General features: G+C 33.0%; 1 protein-coding gene across 2 annotated transcripts; it reads right to left on the bottom strand.

Annotated features, from left to right (window-relative positions):
* Positions 1 to 16,803: 16,803 nt before the first annotated feature.
* Positions 16,804 to 19,877, bottom strand: LOC124841100 (uncharacterized). 2 transcript variants are annotated; one of them, XM_088109802.1, is made up of 4 exons: positions 18,168 to 19,877; positions 17,948 to 18,070; positions 17,475 to 17,871; positions 16,804 to 17,318 (listed from the first exon to the last, which is right to left on the bottom strand). In XM_088109802.1, exons 1-3 carry the CDS (start codon positions 18,174 to 18,176, stop codon positions 17,479 to 17,481), a joined length of 525 nt encoding a protein of 174 aa, XP_087965928.1. In that variant the 5' UTR covers positions 18,177 to 19,877; the 3' UTR covers positions 16,804 to 17,318; positions 17,475 to 17,478. The 2 variants fall into 2 exon arrangements, with proteins under 2 accessions (XP_087965928.1, XP_087965927.1); XM_088109801.1 differs by having other exon boundaries at positions 16,804 to 17,871; positions 18,168 to 19,876.
* Positions 19,878 to 24,658: the final 4,781 nt, after the last annotated feature.

A 24,658-nucleotide genomic window follows, 5' to 3' on the forward strand; every position in this document is an offset into this window, starting at 1 on the left:
AAAATTTGTGTTGCTTTTGCAAACTTTGGTAAAGGCACAATACTCGTCACTATCTTCCACCTACAGTTTTGGTCCCACCCACTAAAACCAAAACCCTATCAATAAATAATAAGGCCAATTAAAAAGTTTCACCATCATAAATAACAAAATTCCTTCTTCAAGAGTATTTCTATTCAAAAAGTTATACATTCAACCATAATATAAATTAAGACGTGATCTTGTAAGATTCTTTCATTTAAAATATACTGAAATGATATTAAAAATAAATTAAAATTCTAAATGATAGGAATGAAAAAATATTGTTTTCTATTTTGAAAATATAATATAAATTTATGACAACAAATAAATATTACTAAAAATATGAGTTTTATATGACGAAACTCAAATTAAATTACAATATCATTCTTACTATGAATATGTTTTGACCAAGCAAGTACATATGAGTTGTTTCATCTATTTGAATTAATGATTACCATTAATTGGTTAATTTATATATATGAATGAAAAAATTATTTTATTTTTTATTTAAACCTAGAAAATAGAGTATTAGAGTAGATAAATATATTAAAATAATGAGACCGAATATTTTATTATAAAATAATCTTATAATATAAATAAAATTTTCTAAAGCTCGGTTCATTATCTAAACTACCTCTATCTCTCTAAAACACTATTCTCTTAACCTTTTTGCCATCTCTCTAACTTTTCTCATTCGTGATTAATTTGTTCGACGATCAGCAAGTGTCTAGACGATCCTGGTGTCGAAGGCTGCTTTTTCAACCAATCAATTTCTTGATTTGAGTCAGTAAGTTTCCTTCCATTTTCTTAATTTTCCCTAATTTGTGATCATGCAAGGAAATTTGCCTTTGCATGTGATATGAGTTCCTCTTCCTTCATTCTTAGCTCAATTAAGGTTCTAAGAGTCGTTTCATGTCATCAATCAGTGATTTGTAGGTGCTTCTGGAATTTCTGTGGTACAAGCAAGCTATCGGGGTTTCGTTGAGGTAAGGGAAGCTAGATTCTTACTTTAAGTAGTGATTGGTTGTGTATGCATGAAGAGTATTATATGTATTGAACTGAAATTAGGTTTTTGATGGTATATGTAATGTATGTAATGTGGTTGTTTTAAGTGTGAATGGATGAACATTGAGTATGAATTGCATTGAATGACGTTTGGATTGTTTTGGATGAATATAATGTGATAAATTTGTGTTAGCATTGGTTAGATATGAATAGATGCAAATGGTCTTGGTTTAGGGCTAATTTAGAGGAAGTGGGATAGTGAAAATTTGATTTAGAAGTTGAATACTGAATTGGTAAGTTGGGATAGGCTAGGTAAGTCATTTGAGACTTGTTACGGTCCCTATGTTTCTTAAAACTGTGCCAAAAGGGGTAAAATTAAAATTGGGTCCATAAGTTGAGGTTTTGTAGATTTTGAAGTGGAATTTGGTTAGAAAACAATTTAGAATGATGTTAGTAAGGTTTAGGAACACTTTTCCATGTCTAATTAAGTATATAACACAATCTAGGAGGATTAGAAGTTGGGGAAAATATTTGGAATTGGTAAATTTGGTATGAGTTGGGTAATTCTACAATTTGGTGCTACAAAATTATGTAGACTCGCTGAGCGACTCCAGTCGTTCAACGAGTGATTGTGTAGTTTGACACACTATAATGTTATTCGCACAACAAGCAGGGTTGTTGAGCGAGAGAGTTGGGGTCTAGACCATTGTCACAGGTCTCAACTAGCGAATGAAGTCGCTAAGCGAGAGAGTTGGGGGTCTGAACCATTGTCTCAGGTCTCGACGAGCGAATAGAGTCACTAAGCGAGAGAGTTGGGGGTCTGGACCATTATCTCAGATCTCAACCAACGAATGGGGTCACTGAGCGAGAGGTTAAGGTCTGGGAGCACTGTGAATTTTATTCGATCAGCGAACTAGGTCGCTGAGCGAGTGGTTTGGAGTCTGGAGATACTGTCTATGGATTCACACAGTGAGCAGGGTCGCTAAGTGAGAGAATTTTGGGGTCGCTCAGCGAGGGTTCGTTGAGCGACTAGTCTAGGTTCTTGTTGAGTCTTTTCTGTTTTGTTTTGTTTTGATTTACGTGAGAGGTGTTTCTTTTCAATTGAGAAGGATGTATAAGTATCCTTATTAATTACTATAGTAAGTAATTCTTGTGAATTGATATTCATTTATTTATGAAACATGATTGGTGAACTTAACTTCATGGATCAGGGTGAGATTTCATGGTAGTACCTTGGTTGATGGTGTCGTTGTTATATGAATGTATGGAGCTTTGATATGGTGGTCTATTTCGACACTCTAATAATCATTCATTCTCAAGTAAAGAGGAATGATGCATGTGGTGAGAGTAGTAGGATGTTCTTGTCTTTAGGCTTTGAGTTTAGCCTAGGCAACTGAAAGGGACTAACCTTATATGGTGTTGGGGTGTGCCAGATGTATCATACAAGTGCACAGACTACCAATAGTTCGACATTCATATATAATCTAGATGAGTCTATGATAAATAAATTTTTAATCCTCGAAAACGGAGTCAAAAACTTGTTAAGACCTTGGCAAGTGTACCGAATCGTATCAAGTAATAATAAATGGTAAGACCAAGTATTGTTTCTCAAGAGACTCACGACACTAAACAATTATGTGATTACTCAACTAATTAAGACTCAAAAGAACAAATTTTGGGATTTTTGAATGCAAATGCAATAAAATAAACATGAATGCAATTTGATCAATTCAGGCTAAACACAAAAATGAATGGATGAAGTTGATGATATTGTTGTTGGGTTTAGATTTCACCTAATTTACTCTCATGCATATATGAATTCATCTTCTTCATTAATGTTAATGTCACTTTCTAATTTACCTTAAACTCGATGTCTTAGTGAAGAAAGCCTACTCCTAATTACTTAGTTCACAATGTCTTGTCTCCCTAGCAATTAATCATGCATTACATTCGCACAGAAGCTTAAAGGCAACCGATCCTCCTATTCCTATGTCTAGGTAATATTGCTTCCGGGAGAATTTCCCTAGTTCTAGATTTCTCTGTATGTGTCCATATCGACAAAATAAAAAATCATGCAATATAATGAGTTAAATAAAGCATGCAAAGAGTAAAGAGGAAAAACCTTAACAATTAATGAAGTAAAGCATATATAATCAAGAATCAATTCAATACATGAGATTTTAAGAGGTTACATCTTTCCCAACAACAAATAAGGTTTAGTTCTCCATCGTCATGGAAGAATTAGATGAACAATGAAATGAAAGAGTGGAAGAGATAGAAAAACCCTAGAAAGAGAAGAGGAGAGCTATCACCGTCTCCAAATCTACCCCCAAGGGGTGAAAAGTGTAATTCTGTGCTCAAGCCATCAAAATTGTAATATGAATGGAGTGATTGGTGTGTATTGTATCCTCTTGAAGTGAGGTTTGCATTGTGTATATAATTATATAAATATAGATTTCTCTTGTTTATCTAGTTTACCCTTCTCTTTGATGTTTCATTTTGTATGTTCTTGTACTCTTTTCTTGGCTATGATCATCTAGTGGGTGTGAGCAGAGGACGAGGAGATGTCTGTGGAGCAGGCCTTAGAGGAGGAATCAACATATGTGTAGTTCTTTAGCTAGTTAGGTGTATATAGTTTTGGTTTACCCAAGTTTGTATGTAGAGTTTGAATTTATAATTATTTTTGGACTGTAAGTTCCACCACTTTATATTCTAGTTTATAACTGTTCTATATTATCATATCTGTTATGACTCTTTTATATAGTTTATACATATTTTTGGGATGTTATATTATAAAATTAGATATTTTTTATTGAAATTTTGTTAATTTTTTTTGTTTATTAATTATCTAAAGTGTTGTATTTTTCAATCAAGTATGCGCAATTTTTTTTTATTAATTATCTAACGTTGTGTACTTTTTCAATTAAGTATACGTAATTTATTTTTTTATAAGTGGGTGATATGATGTTATCTTACATGTCATTTTAATTACTTAGAAATATGAGATTTAATATATATTTCATATGATAATCTAGAATGATCATGTCAATACTGTTAATAAAACTATTCTTATTATCTAATACATTTTTTATGAGAAAAAATAGGTCAGTTTTTATTTTACATAATTGTAATATCATTCTTTTATTAACTACATAAATTCATATAATTTAACAAAATAACAATCACATTACTCAAATAATGAAAAATTAAATAATAACAACTCATTTGAAAAAAATTTAAATACTCAATAAATCAATAAAATTTTAAAAGATTTAATTAAAAATATTTAAATTTACAAGAAAAACTTGAAATTTAATTAAGTCTTTGTTTTTCAACTTTCTTATAAAATTACTTAGAAAAATGTTTGTTATCTTAAATGAAAAAGTGAGGTTGATGGGATTGTCTAACATGGATGCCACTCTAGACAGCAGTATAAAAACTTGAACAATAGGAAAAAAGCAGTGTTGTTGAGGAGACATTTCTTGTAAACTATTATGCATAAAAGAAAAAGAATTATAATAATGCACTAGGGTTCTTTTTTATTGAGAAAGTGATCGATTGTTGGGGAACAGCATGACATGCTAAAAGCTGATATGGTGGTATGAGTTGTTCTCTGTTTTATTTGCGTAGGCAATATGATTATATGCCTGGAATTCCTTTTGTGTCTTCCTTTTCATGGTGCAATAGCTTCAATTCAAATTACAATATGTCACTAATATATTATTACAGGGCCTAACAAAATGACCAACTTTCCTAGGGTTTATTAATAAGAAGAAAACGCTTCTGAATTATTATAAGACTAGTCAAAGTTATTACATGGTTGCTAAAAGTTTGGTCACTGATCTACTACAATAATGTTAATTTACTAGCCTTAAAGATTTCTCCTTAATTTTTTTGTAAGTTTCTCCTTCCAACAACTTCAAAAGAAACAAATCTTTTTCAGTCAAAACTACTTCACATTGCAGCACGATGTTTTTGTCTTTCATAGTAAGCTCACTCATGTACTTTTGATGGAAAATAACCCTAGACTTGAGGAAAATCAGAATTAGAACCTTGATACACTAACTTTTACCGATAAATCATTGATTCTCTGTTTTTAAATTTTATAACATTGCTGGGAAATGTTTCTATTAAAATGGCTCGAACAAGCTTGTCTTAGTGGAACTTGCATCTAACTCATCTTCAACATCTCTATCTTCATGGCGGGAACATTGAACTTGAATCTCAACTACAATAGACTCTGAACAGCTCTAATATCATAATGTAGTAAAATATTAGTTTTTTTATTAACAAATATTAATTGATAATGAAGAAAGTTGAACTTACAATTTTTTCCACCGTCTATTTTACCTTTTATATTACTAAACCAATTTCATGACTTCAACTTACACATAACTTAACTATATATTAATTTTATTCAAACCCACATGCAAGAAGAAACCTTAAGGAGAGAATATCTTGAGAATACTCTCTTTTTATGTTTACAAAAATAAAAATAAAAAATTATTTTATATATTTGTTATAACTAAAATCAATATAAAAAATTTCTTTTTTATTAAAAATGTCACTACATTCATTTTTTATATTGATTATAAACAGAATCAATATAAAATATATATTTTTTAATTACAAAAATATTATCATAACAATTTTCTCTCCCTTTTTATATATCGGTTATAAATAATATTTTTTTTCTTTTATTATAAAAATATCACTCCATCCACTTTTAACTATAAATGATACATAAATATGTCACCGCAATACTTTCATACTAAATAGATTATAAGGGATATAGAAAGTGATTTTTACACTACTAAATTGTTGTACCAATATACCATATTGTATTCAATTCATTCTGAATGTATTATTCTGTTTATCAATCAAATATTTACCATTGATACTCGTAAAAATATTTCCTACTATACAAATGGGTGCTATTTCTATGAGTACTTGGAGAAAGATTCCATGCCTCTACACATTTTAAGAAAATAAATGTAAACTAAAGAAGCAGAGAGAAGATAGAAGTTAACCACATAACGAGAGTGTAACAGGGAAGTTAAAAAAAATGTAAAAATATTACAATTACTTTATAATAATAAAGTGTCTATACAAAAGGTGAAATCAAAGTAAAACTTAGTCCTGAATGAGTAATCTCACCATATTCTTGCACGTGAATTGCTTGACACCCCAAAAGTGTAATTAATAGTTTATATTTTGATTCAATATTAGAGTGGTTGTAATAATTATATGGAATGTGATTATAGTTGATGAGGATCATTTAGTTATCAAAATGATCCCATTATGACAGTGAAAAGATGCTAACTTTCTTCATGTATTTGATTTTTTTGCAGTTCTGAAGGAAAGCAATGGAGACAAAATAAATGGATGTTCTCTTTTCTCTCTCTCCTTATTTGACCATGAAAATTGAAACAAAAACGCTTCTTTAACAACTTGACACAGTTTTGACAACGTCACATGGCGGTTGTGTATTGGCTGAAGTTTTAAAAAGAGAATTAATACATATTTTATCAGGCGAGGGTATTATTGGAAAGAAAAAATATAAATTTTTCATTTCGCGGTTTTTCTATTCTTCTTTCACCTCTCTCATATTTTCTTTATTGTTGCGTTCCTTCATCTCTTTCAGTTCTCTCATCTCTCTCAGTGCTCTCATCTCTCTCGAGTGCGGAAAACCTAAAGACAAAGCATTTTAGTTGAACTTTGCTTTTTGTTCGTTGTCGTTGTCCAGCATTCGTGTTCGGCGCCGCTCTCCAGCATTCGCGTTCTCGCTGTTGTGGTGTTTTTTGGTAAGTAGAATCTCAAACGTGAACCCTAAAACATCTTCTCCATTATTGACGTTTTGTTCTTTCGCCAACCCTAACCATGTTGTCGACATTGTTGTTTTGTTTTTGTTATAACTACAGGTCCAATGACATCCAAATTTCAAGGAAGTCATTTGGTACGTCTGCAATAGTTCATATTTTCCCCAATATTTGTCAAGAATAATATAATTTCACATTGTCATTCACTTCATATTACTTGTTGCACAACACTTGCATACTACATTTCGGAATGAAATTAGGAACAAAGGGTTCACAAAGGTTATGCTTCTTGGTTATAAGGATGACATCATGTGCAAAGTTTTAGTTTCAAAGACCAGGAATTCAAAAAAGTTTGGAAAATGATGGAAAGAATTTTGCATCCAATATAGCTTGAAGGAAGGAGACGTTGTTGTCTTCGAGGTTGACCATCATTGGAATGATCTTATAATTGAAGTGCACATTAATGGATGTAATTGTAATGTTAATCACTCAATATTAGTGTGAACCACAAAAGACAACATCAATTTATGTTCATGTCCTTTAATTTTTATATTTGAATAAAAGTATATTTATGACATGGGGTGCCCAAACTTGATTTTCCTCACTAAAATCACACTTAAACAACAAAATCACACAAAAATCATTGCATTTATGCAAAAAATACAAATATTTAGACTATGGTCCCCTAGGTTACCACAACTGGATCTTGCAGTACAACTTTTTGTACAAATCTCAATTTTTGTTCGTGTAATCGTTTACCAAGTACTTGTAAACAATTACAAGTGTGATTTTTGGTGTAGAACTTCAACTAGGTTGTTCAACCCAATAAAATTGTTACTTATGTCCAACATGGGTACCCAACATGATTTCCCACACTAAAATCACACTTAAAAAACAAAATCACACCAAAACCATTGCATTTATGCAAAAATACAAATATTTAGATTATGGTCCCCTAGGTTACCACAGCTGGCTCCTACAGTACAACTTTTTGTACAAATCCCAATTTTTGTTCGTGTAATCGTTTACCAAGTATTTGTAAGCAATTACAAGTGTTTTTTTGATGCAACACTTGCAGAACTTCAACTAAGTTGTTCAACTCAACAAAATTGTTACTTATGTCCAACATGGGATACCCAAACATGATTTCCCACACTAAAATCACACTTAAAAAACAAAATCACACCAAAACCATTGCATTTATGCAAAAATTACAAAAATTTAGATTATGGTCCCCTAGGTTACCATAGGTGGCTCCTACAGTACAACTTTCTGTACAAATTCCAATTTTTGTTCGTGCAATCGTTTACCAAGTACTTGAAACGATTACAAGTGTGATTTTTGGTGCAGAACTTGCAGAACTTCTGCTAGGATCATGATGTCACAAGCATTGTTTCATTTGTCCATCAAATACATCAATAGTAAATCAAAGTGGTCACTTTTATTCATTAACAATTCCAAAAAAACCTCATTTGACAATGATAATAACAAAGGAAATTCAATTAACAATAATAATATGTAACGCAAGGAAAGATGCATCTTTTATAACATTAAACAAAATATATTCCAAATTACAAACATTTGTTCATCTATGTATAATTTTGTATTACATTCTCTTAAGAAATCTATACAAATATCACTTATATGTTATTCTAAGTTGTCCAGTTGATGACAAATTTATGAACACCGAAATGTAGCTGGAGCATTACATAATCCAAATGACATCTTTCTATAAGCAAAGATACCAAAAGGACAAGTAAAGGTCGTCTTCTCTTGATCTTTTGGATCTACCACAATTTGATTGTACCCAGAATATCCATCTAGAAAACAATAAAACGCTTGACCTGATAATCTTTCTAAAAATATGATCAAAAACATGATTTCAAGCTAGTTTCTAAATGTTAAAGGTTGCTTTTAGTATCAATTTTAAGCATGAAAATAACAATTTTTCAACTGTTATCACAACCCCAAACTTAGAACTTTGCTTGTCCTCAAGCAAACAAGATGTAACTCAATCTTCTACCAATCAATACAATGGTTTACTCCATTGAAAAATCTTCCTTTCAAGATAAGTAAAAACTTCAATTAAACTCATGACAAAGACTTCAATCAAGACATACACATGCTTTAATGTTCACAAAGTCACTTAATATCCAACAAATGCTATTTTTCATGAATGATCAATCAACTAAGCATGGATGTTCATGTGTTCATGAAATATTTTCTCACTAAGTAAAGTGTTTCACTCACACACAAGTGTATAAGAGGTAATCACTCATTCACTCTACTATCACAATGTCACATGAATTGACTTTGCCTTTCATTTAACCACAATAAAAAACACTTACAAGCACACATCATCACAAGGACTTTTTAATGGCTTATAATGTGGCTGGGCTAACAAGAAAATTAGTTTTTCTAGATCACAAAACCCTTGAGTTAAGAGAATCATATAAACACAACCATTCTTACTTATTCCCAACTTTCCTTTGCATTGAGCTTTGCTTTTTCTTTTCTTTTCTTTCTCTTTTTCTTTCTCTTTTTTTTTCACATACTTAATTCTTAGCTCTTAGCTCAATGCTTTCAATTTCCCTTTCTATTTTCCAACAACCCCAAACTTGAACATTTGTCAATACCACAAAATATTTTCTACTTAACTCAAGATAAAGTTGTTCAACAAGGGTTTTCAAATCATGTTCAAGGCTAGGGGTTCAAAGGATAGAACACAAAGTGTTCTCTTTTAGTGGGTAATTTCATGAAATTGGCTAATACAAGGGTTACCAACAAATGGCCATGATCATATGATGCAAACAAGCAAGTAATTCAATCATAGAAACCCTGGGCAAAGTCATTCATGCTTTCAAAGTAATAGCATTCAATCATAAAAACTCTGGAGCTCAAAACCTCACATATAAGCTCATTCACATTCGACATACACATCCTGCTTAGTATCATAATCACAATCACAACATCATGCATTTGTTCACAAAACTTGTGAATCTCCTGTATAAGCATGTAATGTGCACATCTCAACATCAATCCATATCAAAGCATCATCAAGCATTACTTATCAAACAATCACAATCATAAGTAAACCATCATAACAGACAAAGTTTCCGATTGAGTACATCAAACCCTATTCTAAAAACAAAAGTGATTGATGAAACAAATCCTGCTCTAAGACTCAGCCCCATCAATGATGCTCTCTCCCAACCCCAAACTTAGATGGAAAACTAGTGAGAAAGTGAGTGGACGGGAGATTTTTTTAAAGAGGAATGAAGGGAAAAATGTAGAGAACCTTTGGAAAGTGTTTAGGAGTGTGTGTGCAGAGAAGAATATGAAAATAGAGGCCAAAGCGTTACTTAGGGTATAAAAATACCCTAATGGGCTCGGGTTCCGCTAAGGGGCAACCTAAATCCATTTTGCGATACCACCGCTCAGCGACACTTTTGTGTTGTGCTTTTCTTCTTCCTAGCTTACCCTAGGTGCCTTCTACTCATGCCCCTCACTTGCTCCCTGCAATTAAGTTCTCAGATCACTCAAACATTCAATCCCTATCATGCAACTAAAGCAGAATCAAAACAAACAATACAGATAAAATCAATCAACTGGGTTGCCTCCCAGGTAGCACTTGTTTAACGTCACGAGCCTAACCCAAAATCCTCCAGCACCCTTCAGTAGATGCAAATCTTTCTCATCAACACCCATCAGTAGGTGTATATAAACATAGTATCCTTCAGTAGATACTTTTCCGCCTAACATCCATCAATAGATGTAAACCCTGTAACAAACTTATAACAAAACAAAAATACCCAAAAGTTCAAAATTACATCACCAAACCAAAAATTAAAAGTTCTTAAATCACTGGATTGCCTCCCAGCAAGCGCTCTTTTAACGTCACTAGCTTGACCCAATAAAGCTCAAGGATCAACCAACTACATCATTGTGGACAAGTGTTGCACTTCTCCCCCTAAATAAGGCTTGAGACGTTGACCATTCACCACCCAACTCTTCTGTGGATCATCAGCAACTGGATTAAATATTTCAATTGCTCCATGTGGATGCACTCCTTTTACTACAAATGGTCCTGACCATTTTGTTTTCAACTTCCCAGGGAATATCTTCAATCTTGAATTGAATAATAGTACCTGTTGTCCTGGATTAAAGACTCTATTTACCAACTTCCAGTCATGATAGAATTTGATCTTATCTTTGTAAGCCTTGGATGAATCATATGCATGTAATCTCATTTCTTCAAGCTCCAGAATCTGCCTTCTACGTGTGCCCTGAGTTTCATACGGATCAAAATTTAAGAATTTCAAAGCCCACAACGCTTTATGCTCCAATTCTACTGGCAAATGACATGCTTTCCTATAGACTAATTGAAACGGTGATAGTCCCATAGACGTCTTCATTACTGTCCTATAAGCCCAAAGAGCATCATCCAACTTTAGTGACCAATCCTTTCTTGATGAGGTTACTGTTTTTTCCAGGATCCTTTTTATCTCTCTGTTAGATACCTCAGCTTGTCCATTGGTTTGTGGATGATAAGGTGCAACTACCTTATGTTTCACTCCATAATGTTTGAGTACTTTTTCTAGCTGATAATTGCAAAAATGAGATCCCTCATCATTAATTAACACTCTTGGAGTTCCAAATCGTGAAAATATCTGCTTCTTTAAAAATTTAATCACCGTGCTAGCATCATTTTTAGGACAAGCTAATGCTTCCACCCATTTACTCACATAATCAATTGCTACCAAAATATATTCATTGTTGAAAGATGGAGGAAAGGGTCCTACAAAGTCAATACCCCAACAATCAAAAACCTCAACCTCTAAAATGCCTTGTAAGGGCATCTCATGACGTTTAGTGATCGTCCCTACTCTTTGACACTTATCACAATTTCCAGGATGATTATGAGCATCTTTAAATAAAGTTGGCCAATAAAATCCTGATTGAAGGACTTTTGTTGTTGTTCTTTCTCCATTAAAATGCCCCCCATAAGATGAATCATGACAAAGCCAGAGAATTCCTTCTGCCTCTTCATTTGTCACACATCTCCTCAGAAGATTATCTGCTCTAATCTTGAACAAATAAGGATCATCCCAAACAAACTGTTTGGCATCATGCAAAAATTTCTTTCTTTGTTGCCAAGTTAAATCTTCTGGCATGACCTTTGCAGCTTTGAAATTAGCCATATCAGCAAACCATGGCCTTTACTGAATATACATGAGTGCTTCATCTGAAAAAGATTCCCAGATCTCTGATTCCTTGCTAGTGACCTCCTTGTTGACTAACCGTGACAAATGATCAGCAATCAAGTTCTCACTTCCTTTCTTATCACGGATTTCCACATCAAATTCTTGCAAGAGTAGTACCCATCCAATCAAACGTGGCTTAGAATCTGGCTTTGTGAACAAGTATTTGATAACTGCATGATCTGTATAGATAATCACCTTAGACCCAATAAGATAAGGTTTAAATTTCTCTAGAGCATACACTATAGCTAGAAATTCTTTCTCTGTGGTAGCATAATTCAACTGAGCATCATTCAGAACTTTTGCTGGCATAATAAATTGGATGAAAAATTTGTTCTTTTCACTGGCCAAGAACAACTCCTATTGCATAATCACTTGCATCACACATTAATTCAAAATTTCTATTCCAATCTGGAGCTACAATTACTGGAGCTAACACTAATTTGCTCTTCAATATGTCAAAAGCTTTCAAACATTCTTCATTCATCACAAAAGGAGCGTCCTTCATCAAAAGATTACTCAATGGTTTAGCAATTTTTGAGAAATCTTTAATGAATCTTCTATAGAACCCAGCATGACCGAGAAAACTCCTAATCCCCCTTACATTTGTTGGTGGATGCAGTTTCTCAATGACTTCTACTTTAGCTTTATCTACCTCAATTCCTTTAGCAGAAATTTTATGTCCCAGCACAATTCCTTCAGTTACCATGAAATGACATTTCTCCCAATTAAGAACAAGATTTGTCTGAACACATCTTTTAAGAACAGTGTTCAAAGTAGCCAAACACCTTTGGAAAGAATTTCCAAAAACTGAAAAATCATCCATGAATACTTCAATGCATTTTTCTAAGAGATCTGCAAAAATTGCTTGCATACACCTTTGAAATGTAGCTGGAGCATTACATAATCCAAATGACATCTTTCTATAAGCAAAGATACCAAAAGGACAAGTAAAGGTCGTCTTCTCTTGATCTTTTGGATCTACCACAATTTGATTGTACCCAGAATATCCATCTAGAAAACAATAAAATGCTTGACCTGATAATCTTTCTAACATTTGATAATCTTCCTAGTGGCTTTATTTAGCTTCCTGTAATCAATGTACATTCGCCATCCAGTAAGTGTCCGAGTAGGAATAAGTTCATTCTTATCATTATGAATTACTGTCATCCCACCTTTCTTTGGAACCAGTACTGGACTCACACATTCACTATCAGAGATTGGATAGATGATACCAGCTTCTAAAAGTTTCAACACTTCTTTTCTAACCACCTCCTTCATTACAGGATTTAACCTTCTCTGTGGTTGAGCAGTCGGTTTATAATCTCTTCCATAAAGATCTTATGCATACAATAAGTTGGGCTAATACCTTTAAGATCTGAGCTTGACCACCCAATTGCTTCTTTGTTAGCTTTCAGAATTTCTATCAACTGTTCTTCTTCTTGTAGAGATAAAGAGTTACTGATGATGACTGGCTTTGTTCCATCTTCTTCTAGAAAAACATACTTCAGATGTGCTGGTAATCTTTTTAATTCTAGCGTCTTTGCTTTGACTTCTTCTTCCTTATCAATTATTTCAAACGTTGGATCTTCCACTGGACTCTTTTTCAATGTTTCCAAGTCCATCAGACATTCATCAATTAATTTCTCTTCTTCTTCATCTAAATCTTCACAAGCATCAATAAGAGTTTTCTCTAATGGAGAAACATACCGTACTATCCTTTCTTGCATCATACAAACTTTATCAAGTTCGTCAAATTGAAAACATGCTTTATCATCATTTGGATATGCCATGGCCTTGAATACGTCAAAAGTGACTTCTTCATCATCAACTCTCAATTTAAGCTTACCATTCTCTACATCAATTAAAACTCTAGCAGTCTTCATAAAAGGTCTCCCAAGAATGAGAGGTACATCACTATTCCCTTCCATCTCCATTACAATAAAATCTATTGGGAATACAAATTTGTCAACCTTCACTAAAACGTCTTCAACCACTCCATATGGATATTTAAGAGACCTATCTGCCAGTTGAAGAGCCATTCTGGTAGGTTCGATTTCCAAACCCTCAATTGTTTTACACATGGATAGCGAAATTAAATTAATGCTAGCTCCCAAATCAATCAATGCTCTTCCAACTTCCAAATCTCCTATGGTGCATGGAATAATGAAGCTTCCTTGATCTTTAAGCTTAGGAGGTAATTTCTGTATGATTGTACTGTAGTTACCCTGTACCTTGATAGTTTCCTTTTCAATGTACTTGTTTTTCTTTGTAAGAAGTTCCTTCAAAAACTTTGCATATGATGGCATCTGTTGCAATGCTTCAGAGAATGGTATAGTAATCTCCAGCTTCTTAAACAACTCCATGAATCTTCCAACTGTTTTTCTTTCTCCTTCCTTGAATAATTCTTTGGATAAGGAAGTGGTTTTTCAAACTCTTTTTCTTTTTGTCTCTCATCTCTTTCTTCTCTCTCTTTTTTTTCTTTCTTCTCATCTTCTTCTTTCTCTCTCTCTCTCAACTCTTTCTTTCCACTCATATGTTTCTTTTTCACTCTCATTTTCTTTCTCCACTCTTTCTTTTTTTCTCTCCTCTAACACCTTACCACTTCTGGTTACAATAGTCTTACACTCCTTTCTGAGATTACCATTTTTCATCTTGTCAACTATTCGCTCAATATGGATCTTCATATTTTCAAAAGCAACTTCCACATTCTTACAATAAGATGCATTCGTCTTCAAAAACTGTTGGAAAGTCTCATCAAGTTTTGTTGTCTTCCCAGATGGAGTAAATTGCCTTTGCCATTTTTGCTACTGCCATTTGACCATTGAAACATTTTGTATTTCTTGTGGTAATCGAGAAAGTTTCATAATTACTTCTTCCAACTGCTGAGAAATAATTTTATTTTGAATAAGTAGGGCATCATTTGATTGTAGCAACTCCTTCTGACTAGGAGCTCCTCTTTCACTGTTTAGGTCATTATCACTTGTAGCCATATTTTCAATGATTTCTGTAGCTTCCTCTGGAGTTTTCCATTTGATATTTCCTCCTGCTGAGGCGTCAAGCATCATCTTGGTTTGTGAACCAAGACCTCCAAGGAAGATCAAGACTACCTCCACTTCGTCAAATCCATGCGTGAGAGTCTTTCTTAATAAGCTTTTATATCTGTCCCATGCATGACCTAGTGATTCCTCCATGCCTTGCTTGAATGATGAAATCTCTTGCTTTCCTATATTTACCTTTGATTGTGGAAAGTAGTTGTTTAGGAACTTTGTCAACACTGCTTCCCACTCTGTAAAGCTTCCTTCTGGAAAAGAATTCAACCAAAGCTTAGCGTTGCCTCCTAATGAGAATGGAAACAAGCTAAGTTTGATTGCTTCGTCCGGCACCCCATTTATCTTTACTGTGTTGCAAATCTCATTAAAAGTTGTAAGGTGCTCATATGGGCTTTCGTGAGACAACCCATTAAATTCATTACTCTTCACCAGTTGGATTAATGCTGGTTTCACCTCCATATTAGCTGCATTGACTCTTGGTCTTGCTATGCTGTTGAAATGCTGAGGTCCAGCTACATTAGTGTAATCTGCAAGAGTTCTTCTGGCATTATTATTCTCCATATTCTCAATGCTATGGTCAGAACCTTGTGGTGATGGTTGTAACAGAGTTTCCAGAGAAGGAAAAAGTTCTCTAGATGTACGGATTCTTCTCCTCCGTCTACTCTCGTCTAAGCCTTCAAGAAGAGGTTCTGCAGTTTTCTTGCTCCTAGTTCGGATTGCTTCCTGCATACACAAGAAAACAAATCTCTAGAAAATTTGGTTAGCACAAAAAGATATAGAAGAATATATAAGATCAGAGATAAGAAGATAAAATAAAAACAAAAAAAATAAAAACAGAACATAGAAAAAAATAAAAACAGAAAATAAAATAAAATAAAATAAAATAAAATAAACTAAAATAAGATAAAATAAAAACAGAAAATAAAAACTGAAATTCAAATTTCAAAATTCAAAAACAAGTCAAAGATAATCAATAATCACACAAATGAACTAGTTAAACCACGAGTCCCCGGCAACGGCGCCAAAAACTTGATGACAAATTTATGAACACCGAAAAACGGCGCCAAAAACTTGTTTAACAATCGGCAAGTGTCACCGAATCGTATCAAGTAATAAAACTAGGTAAGACCAAGTATCGTTTTCCCAAAGGACTCACGGCCTTGTTCGCTATATGATTTGTTGATTATTTGAGACTTGTGAACAATTGATTGTAGGTTTTAAATGCAAAAGACAGTAATTAAACATGTATGCATGAATTTGATCAATGGAAAAGTGGAATTCAAACACTTTAATGAATTAGATGGATGAGTATGTTGTTGGGGTTATCAATTTCATCTTATCCACTCTCATATACTTTTAGGAATTCATCATTCTTTTCATCAAATGTTAATGCCACTATCTAAATCACCTTGCAAGAAGGTCTATCCTTAATTACGAGTTCATACAATTACTAGCATTCCTAATAATTAATTATGAAGCACAGAAGCTTAAAGGCAACCAATATGCTATTGGGAGAAATTCCCTGGATCTAGATTTCCCCGTACGTTCCCACATCGACAAAATCAATAATCATGGCATTGAATGAGTTAAACAATGCAAGCTTTAAGCAAAGAGGAAAAACCCTAACTAATGATGAAAGAAAGCATGTATCTTAAAATAAGATGTTAAAACACAAATTCCATATATGAGAGTTTCACAAGACTACATTGATTCCCCAACAACAATACAAGGTTTAGTTCACCATATTCATGGTGAAACTAGATGAACAATAATGAAAGAATGAAAGATAAAACCCTAGAAGGATGAGTAGGTAGCCTCAACATCCAAGATCTTCCTCCAAGGGGTGGAAAAGAGAGTGTTTGCTTCGTCTCCAACCAAAGATACAAACCCTAGGAACACCTAAAGCTTATATACTATTCGTAATATTACAGAAAATTAGGCCCAAGCCCAAAATAGTGCCGCTCAGCGTTAAGTGCGTGAGTTGATTCTTCCCCCTCAGCGGCCTTTTCACCCCTTAGCGGATCCAACGTGAGTTCCTGAGTGCCGCTGAGCGGTAAACTGCCGCTGAGCGGTAGTTGCGACTTCTCCTTTTGCACTTTTTATGTCTTTTCTGATTTCCTCTCTATCCTTCTTCACTTCTTTCACCAAATTCACCTTAAAACCTGCATAAAACACTGAAATCAAGCATAAACCTGTCCAGCTCTCTTATTTCTAAAAATATGATCAAAAACATGATTTCAAGCTAATTTCTAAATGTTAAAGGTTGCTTTTAGTATCAATTTTAAGCATGAAAATAACAGTTTTTCAACTGTTATCACCAGTTTAAGGAGTCCTAAGCGCTCTGCTCTTGTAACGCCTTCTTGACCCCATCCTGACATACGTCTTCATTTGAGGTGGATTGGTGGACATGCCTCTCGGGGAATCAAATCCGTTGTTCATGGACGGTTCTGCATGTGGTACACTCTGTCCACCATCCTTTGTTATTCTTCTTCTAGCTTTCTCTTTGGCCAACTCTGACTTCAAGACAACAAACCTCCTTTTAAGTTCTGCAATTAGATTTTCTTGATTGTCTAAGGTATGCATAAAACTCTCTCTGCGTTTTCTTTTACGTAACTTCTTTGTTGTTCGTTGGTCATCTTTCATTTTTGGTTTTGGTTGGTCATCGTTCTCATTCTTCTTATCCTTCATTGTACCAATATCAAGATCATGATGAACCTGAAATTAAACAATTCTTATCATACTATCAAGACATATATCATAACATACAACAGTCAAACAATAAACCACATACCACACCCGTCTCCATAACTCCTTTCATGAAGTTGTCTCCCAAATTTATATTCATCCAATGTAATATTCTTGGAAATTTCTCTATTGGACCTTGGGGAAGAATGAAATTCTCACAAAACCATACCTAAACAATAATGTTCATCTTAACATTCCGTCAAAAACACAAATGAACCCAAACACAAATAAAAATTTAACATTTTACATCAATATATATAAATTACCTGCAACATGTAAATGCAACCATCGACATAAACGTTCCTTGTACCTTTTCCTTTCTTCAACAGAAGCTTTGCACAAACTACGTACCAAATAACGATACACTAAACTACCCAAACAATAATTACCCAATCCACTTAAATTATCAACAATTTCAAAAAAAATTGGAAACACTCTTCCGCTACATTGTGAAAATAATATCTCACATATCCCTACCAATATGTACAAGCTACAAAAATAAGCAGAAGGTATTTTTTTGTATGTTTTCTCATCAAACATTTGTATACCAAATTCAAATCTCTTGTTCCTTTGCCTATGTATTTCCCACATGTACTTCTTCCCATTTCTTCCTTTAAGTTAATATTTTTACCATTTGAACTCAAACCCAAACCTAAACAAAATTCCTTCTCATTCATAGACATCAGTTCATCTCCAATTAAAAAAGCACTACTGGAATCCAACCATTTAACCAATAACTCACTCAAGATATTCCTACCTACTTTAACTTTACCACTCAAATCTAAAAACTATCGAAAAAGAGTCTTTACAATCAGTGATCGGTTCTCCTCTGTCAAACGTTTGTTCAAAGTACAAATGTACTTTGTTGAAAATGAGTGACGAACCATCAACTGCATCAAAGACAAACAAAATATCCAAAACATAAAAGCCCTAAAACGAAAACAACAAAAAATATAACACAGCAGGGAAAACCCAAAATCCAAACAGAAATGGAGGAACAACGCATTTAACTTGCTCGTCAAAGGACCATGGTTACCGGAACTTGCCATTTTGCAGAATAAACTCAACAAAGGCGACTACGTTGAGCAAAACCAACAGATGCAACAAAGAGATGCAACGAAGAGTGAGAGCGAGAGCGAAAGTGAGAGTGAGAGCGAAACCGAAAGCGAAAGCCAGAGCGAAAGCGAAAGCGAAAGCCAGAGCGAAAGCGAGAACTGAGTGAGAACGAAAACGAAGATGGAGAATGACAAACAAGAGAGAAGGTTCATTTCTAATGAAATAGGACAAGAGACATTTTTGGAATCACAAATTTCTGAAACCTGCCTCAATGCTGACATCAGACTTTAAATATTTAAAAAAAATAAAAAAACAACCAATGGAATAGTGACACGTGACGTTGTTAAAAGAGTGTCAAAATTTTGTTATCAAAATATCGGGACCCAAATTAAAATATCATAAAGCATATAAACTCGATGGATGTAATTAATTTTATTGTCAATTTCTTTAGTGAATTTTTCTTATAAAAACAATATTTATTAAGAATGTGTTGAAGAGTTTTAAAAATTATTTACATGTTGTAAATTGAAAGAGTATCCTCGAAACCTTGAACTTAGTTTTTCTTTAGGAGAAGATGAGTCAAAAAGAAAGAACAGAAGTAACATAGCAAGTTTTGATATAGCTTTTTTCTGCTTTTCTTCCTTTTTTTCTATGTTTGTTAGGTCTGTGACATTCTTTACCCCGTGAATCTCTTGAGTGGATATCCATCTCTTGGCAGCTTCTTCTACCACCTATATATATTTCTTCATCCACCAATTTTAAATCGTACATTTTAAAATATGAATTTTATATTATGAAATATACAATTCAAAATATAATCTTTTGTGTTTCAAAATATATAATCTGAAATTCAAAAATTATATTTCAATTATACAACTTAAAATATATTTATATTTCAGATTATACAATTCAAAATTTATTTTTTATTTTATGTTACAAAATATACAACCTTTTTTATTTCGGATTGTATATACAAAATTTATGAAAGTACATGTTAGAATATTATGGAGGTGAGGGAAAAAATGGAATTAATTAATTTATTTTTATAAAAAAGCTTGGACTAATAATATATTAAATTTAAATACTTTCTCTTTTTGTAAAAATATTTATACTTAATTAGTTTTAATCTTATAAGAAAACATAGATTAACAAAACATAGGTTAATAATATTCAATGATGTAATATATTAAAAATTCATTTTTTAATAAAAATATCAATATAACATTTATACGAATAATAAATGTTGTCTTAATTTGGACATAGACAATATTGTTTCATCTTAAAAAAAATTAGAACTAAATTGATTCAAAAAGATATATAAAAACTAAATAAAATAAAAAAACATATATAATGATTAAATTGATACTTAATACTATCACAGGTCATACCAAAGACTTGACACATAACAACAAAATTTTAAAAAAAAGTTAAAAAAGAAATTAAAAAAAAAAGCACATGTTGATCCGTGACACCATTAGTATTTTTTTTTTTCTAAAAGGATCTAATCAAGTCAATTTTTCAAAAGTTATGATGTAATTGAAACTTTTTTAAAAGTGAGGACTAACTTGACACCCTTCCACCAAAGTGGGAACCATTTGAATAATTAAGCCGTATTTTTATTTTCATCACTCATAGAATATTGTTTTTGATGTTTTTTATATAATTACTTTTATTTTGTAACTCATTATTATAAGTGTAATTCTATCACTACAATTATATAAAAAATTATTTACTAGAATATAATAATTTAATGTTATTGTCATACATCTTATTTATCACCACCAACATATATCAAATTTCAAAAGATGAAAGTCCTATGTTAAATTTTAATTATTATTTGTTTAATCTTTGTTCTTTGTCGGATTTCATTCAAGTGGTGTATTATGATTTTTATTAGTGTATAAAAAAGAGATTTCGTTAGAATTAAAAAAATATAAGTAAAGAGACACTTAAAATATTTTTTTAATTGATCATCTATTTTTTTCAAAAAAAAATTTCAAATTTTATCGACTTTGTTTTATTAACTTTGCAAATTTAATACATGTTTTAGTCTCATGAAATTTTATTTGATACTCTTATTTGAAATGCATGCCATTATAATTTTTTCCTAATGAAAACACATCATTTAGATATTTAATATTTTGGTAATATTATGTTTCCTTTCTAAATTTTTAATATTATTTTATAAAAATTAATTAATTGATATTGAAACATTATTGAAATATTAAGAAAATTGTACTAGACAATGATACTTGAGCCTAACCACCTTCAATCCAAAACATTAATGTAAATCCTTATATGATGCTTCACTTTCTCATTTCTACTCAATGTAGGGCTTAGACGGTAAGATCCAGGAAAATAAGGGTTTTAAAAGTAAAGTAGTTTTAAGACTTTGGGTTTTTGTTTAGAAATTAGTATTCTTATATTTTTGTTAGAACATAATTGTTATGCTATTTCTTTATTTTTATATTTTTGTTTAGGGGCAAAAAGGTCTTTTACCTTTATTTAATTGGTGCAGAAATTAATTAAGGGGTGGTTTGGTATTTAGAAACCCTAGAAACTCTAAATCAAAGAGAGAAAACAGAGGAAGAGAGGAGATTGACGTTTTGGGAGAAGAAGAAGAGAGAGTGACGGAAAACTCTTAGTGTAAAAGAAGATTGGTGGTGTTTTAGGGTTGTAGATAAAGTCTTATGATTGGTCAAGGTATGGGGAAACTTACCTTTGTTTGCTTATGGTTGTATGTTATATGTGTTATTGATTATCTTGATTGGTAATCCTTTTTCATACATGTGTATATGATTATGATTATTTGTGGTTATTATTAGGTAAGAGTTTGTGTATGAATGGACATAGGGTTTATGTAATATTTGAGATGATTTTTTCCTATGAATGTATTATGTATGTTTTGTTGGGTTATCCCAACAAAGGGTTTGATGCTAAGGGAGAACAAAGTTATGATGCTTGGGGGTTTCCATGTAAATATATGGTGTTGGGTTATTGGGCTCCCTTCTTATGTGGAGAATAGGCCAAATAATGTGGACCGTTTTGTCTCACTTTGTTTTAGTGCAAATTAGTCAGATTAATAGGGCACATTAGAGTCATTTGAAGAAAGGGAAAAGCCAAGTGAGAGAGAAAGGAAGAGAAGAAGTCATTCTCACATAACACAAAACCTACATTAATGTTTTCGTTGTTGTGAAGTCGTTCACTGTTGGATCGGGTTGATTTTTGGACAGTGGGTTCCAAATGTATGGTTCTTCATTATGGTTGTTCGGATCGTCAATCAAAGGTCTAGTTTGGGAGAAAACAAACTCGCATTAGTAGCTCTATTTTAGAGAGTTTCATAAAATCTGCACTTGTGTTTTCGTCGTTGTGAAGTCGCTCATCGTTGGATCGGGCTGATTTTGGACAGTGGGTTCCAGACATATGGGTCTTCATTCTAACCATTCGGATCGTTAATCAGAGGTCTAGTTTGGGAGAAAACAACCTCGCATCAACAACTCTGTTTTAGAGAATTTTCATCTTCTTGGTTCTCATTTGTATGCATTATGCTTAGTTAGTTTGGCTGATTGAAAACCCTATTTTGGTGTTTTTATCGGATACTCTTTTGCGTCCTATTATTGGGAGAAAACATGTCAATGATTGGATATGGATGATTCAAGTGATGTATTATAGGTGTTTAAGTATGTTTACATCAGTATGTGATTCTTAAATGCATGTATGATGTGTTAACTATGTTTCCATGTGATCTAGGATTGATGTATGTATGTTTGAATGCCTGAATCATGTCCAGGATGTGTTTCGATTCGGCAATAATTGATTATCATTAGTTACAATCGATTATCTGCGCGTTGGTTTTGAGTGTGGTTTTGGGAGTAATCGATTATCTAGGATGATAATCGATTATCCCTTCCTATGTGATGTTTCTAGGTAAACTTCACTGAGATAATCAATTATCTTAAATGATAATAGATTATCACAATGCATTTTGGTGAAAAATGGAAAATTTGATGAAGAATGGACGTGAACCAAGCTTAAGGAGCTGTGAACATGATGATAATCAGAGATTGATGTTAGTGGTTATGTTTAGGGTCACTTTGACATGTGGTTGAGAGTGGAGCATAAGTGAGTGTTGGGATGTACTTGATGTTAGCAAAAATCAAAGATGAAGTTTTGATGATGAACAGATTTGAACAAGTCAAGATCCATAAAGACAAATTGAAGATCTCTGTATTTTATAAAGCTTTTATAATAATCAAAGTTGATGTAATAGTGCTCAAATATGTATTAGGGTTGATTCTTGTAATTTATATTTGATTTATTTAGTTAATCGATTATTCCTGAGAATAATCAATTAACACTAGCCGTTGGGGGTTTCAGATTTGAAAAACTAGCCGTTGGGGGTTTCAGATTTGAAAAACTAGCCGTTGTACTCATTATTAATCGATTAATATTTATGTTAATCGATTAAATGCGTTAATGGCCCGTTTTCGAAGAATGGAAGGGTATTAGGCTGAGTCTATAAAATGGCTCACTCTTTATCTCAAAAATAACTCTTCCCTTGTGCAAAAGATCTCTGAACTCTTTGAGAACTCTGTGAGATTGTTGAAGCTAAGGAAACTCTTGTCTGCAAGTCCTGAAGTGGTACTGTGGTGACAGAGGAATAGCTTGTTCATCCTTGGTGTGTCTGAGGAAGTGTCTGGAAGAGGATCATCCTTCGTGAAGCATTCGAAGGAGGTGGTCATCCTTTGTGAAGATTCAAAGGAGGTGTAAGTTCATCTCTTGTGGTTTCAAGAGAGGTGGTAATTTCTAAACTGTTACAAATTGTTTTTCTGTGTGACTAATATTTGTAACTGTTTTGTGATAGTGAAAAAGGTTTATCTTGTTTGAGATAAGCGACTGGACGTAGGATCCTAGTGATCTGAGATAATCACCTGTGCAATTTTTCTCTTTCCCTTACTCTGTTATTTACATTCAATTATCTGCTTAGTAAGAAAGAATTGAGAGAAAAATATTAAAAAGGCATAATAAGAGAATATAACCAATTCACCCCCCTCTTGGTTTGTTACCACGCTAATAATTCCGCTGCAGCGATTCTAACACTTGAGTATGTGATTGATGAGCATGGGAGTGGAGGATAAGTCTACTTGTTATACCTCATAAATCCTAGTTCTATCTGCGGATAGGTGCTTCATTTTGCCTTGTGTGCATTGGAAGGAGATGATCTGTAGGGGAGGCTACAAATGTCCTGTAGGGGAGGCTACAAATGTCCTGTAGGGGAGGCTACATGTGGGTTGTAAGAGTTGCTATAGTTGGTGAGGTAGGATACAAGAGTGGGATGAACTCTTTCCACTATGGTATTATGGTACAGTGATGCACATGGTGTTGTTCATGACTGGGATAGTCATGATGGTGGTGTATCTATGATGATGATGGTACTTGAGATGTTCCATGTTATGTTATTTTGATAGTGGTGTTACTATAATGGTTATAGTAAGTACTTAGCATGGGTGCTAATGAGTGGATAGACCAAGGGTCTATGTGTGAGATGTTAGCGATGACATCAAGGGTTAAAGATCAAGGATCAGGGATCGAGTAATTCAGTATGATTGAATTGTTTATGCTAGAGGATTAGGAATCCTATTGTTATTACTACTATGTATGGGGTGTTTAATTATGGTTGATATAATCAGAAAGTATGTAT

Source organism: Vigna umbellata, chromosome 3 (genome assembly GCF_029865625.1).
Source record: "Vigna umbellata cultivar VRB3 chromosome 3, Vumbellata_1.0, whole genome shotgun sequence".
NCBI lineage: Eukaryota > Viridiplantae > Streptophyta > Magnoliopsida > Fabales > Fabaceae > Vigna > Vigna umbellata.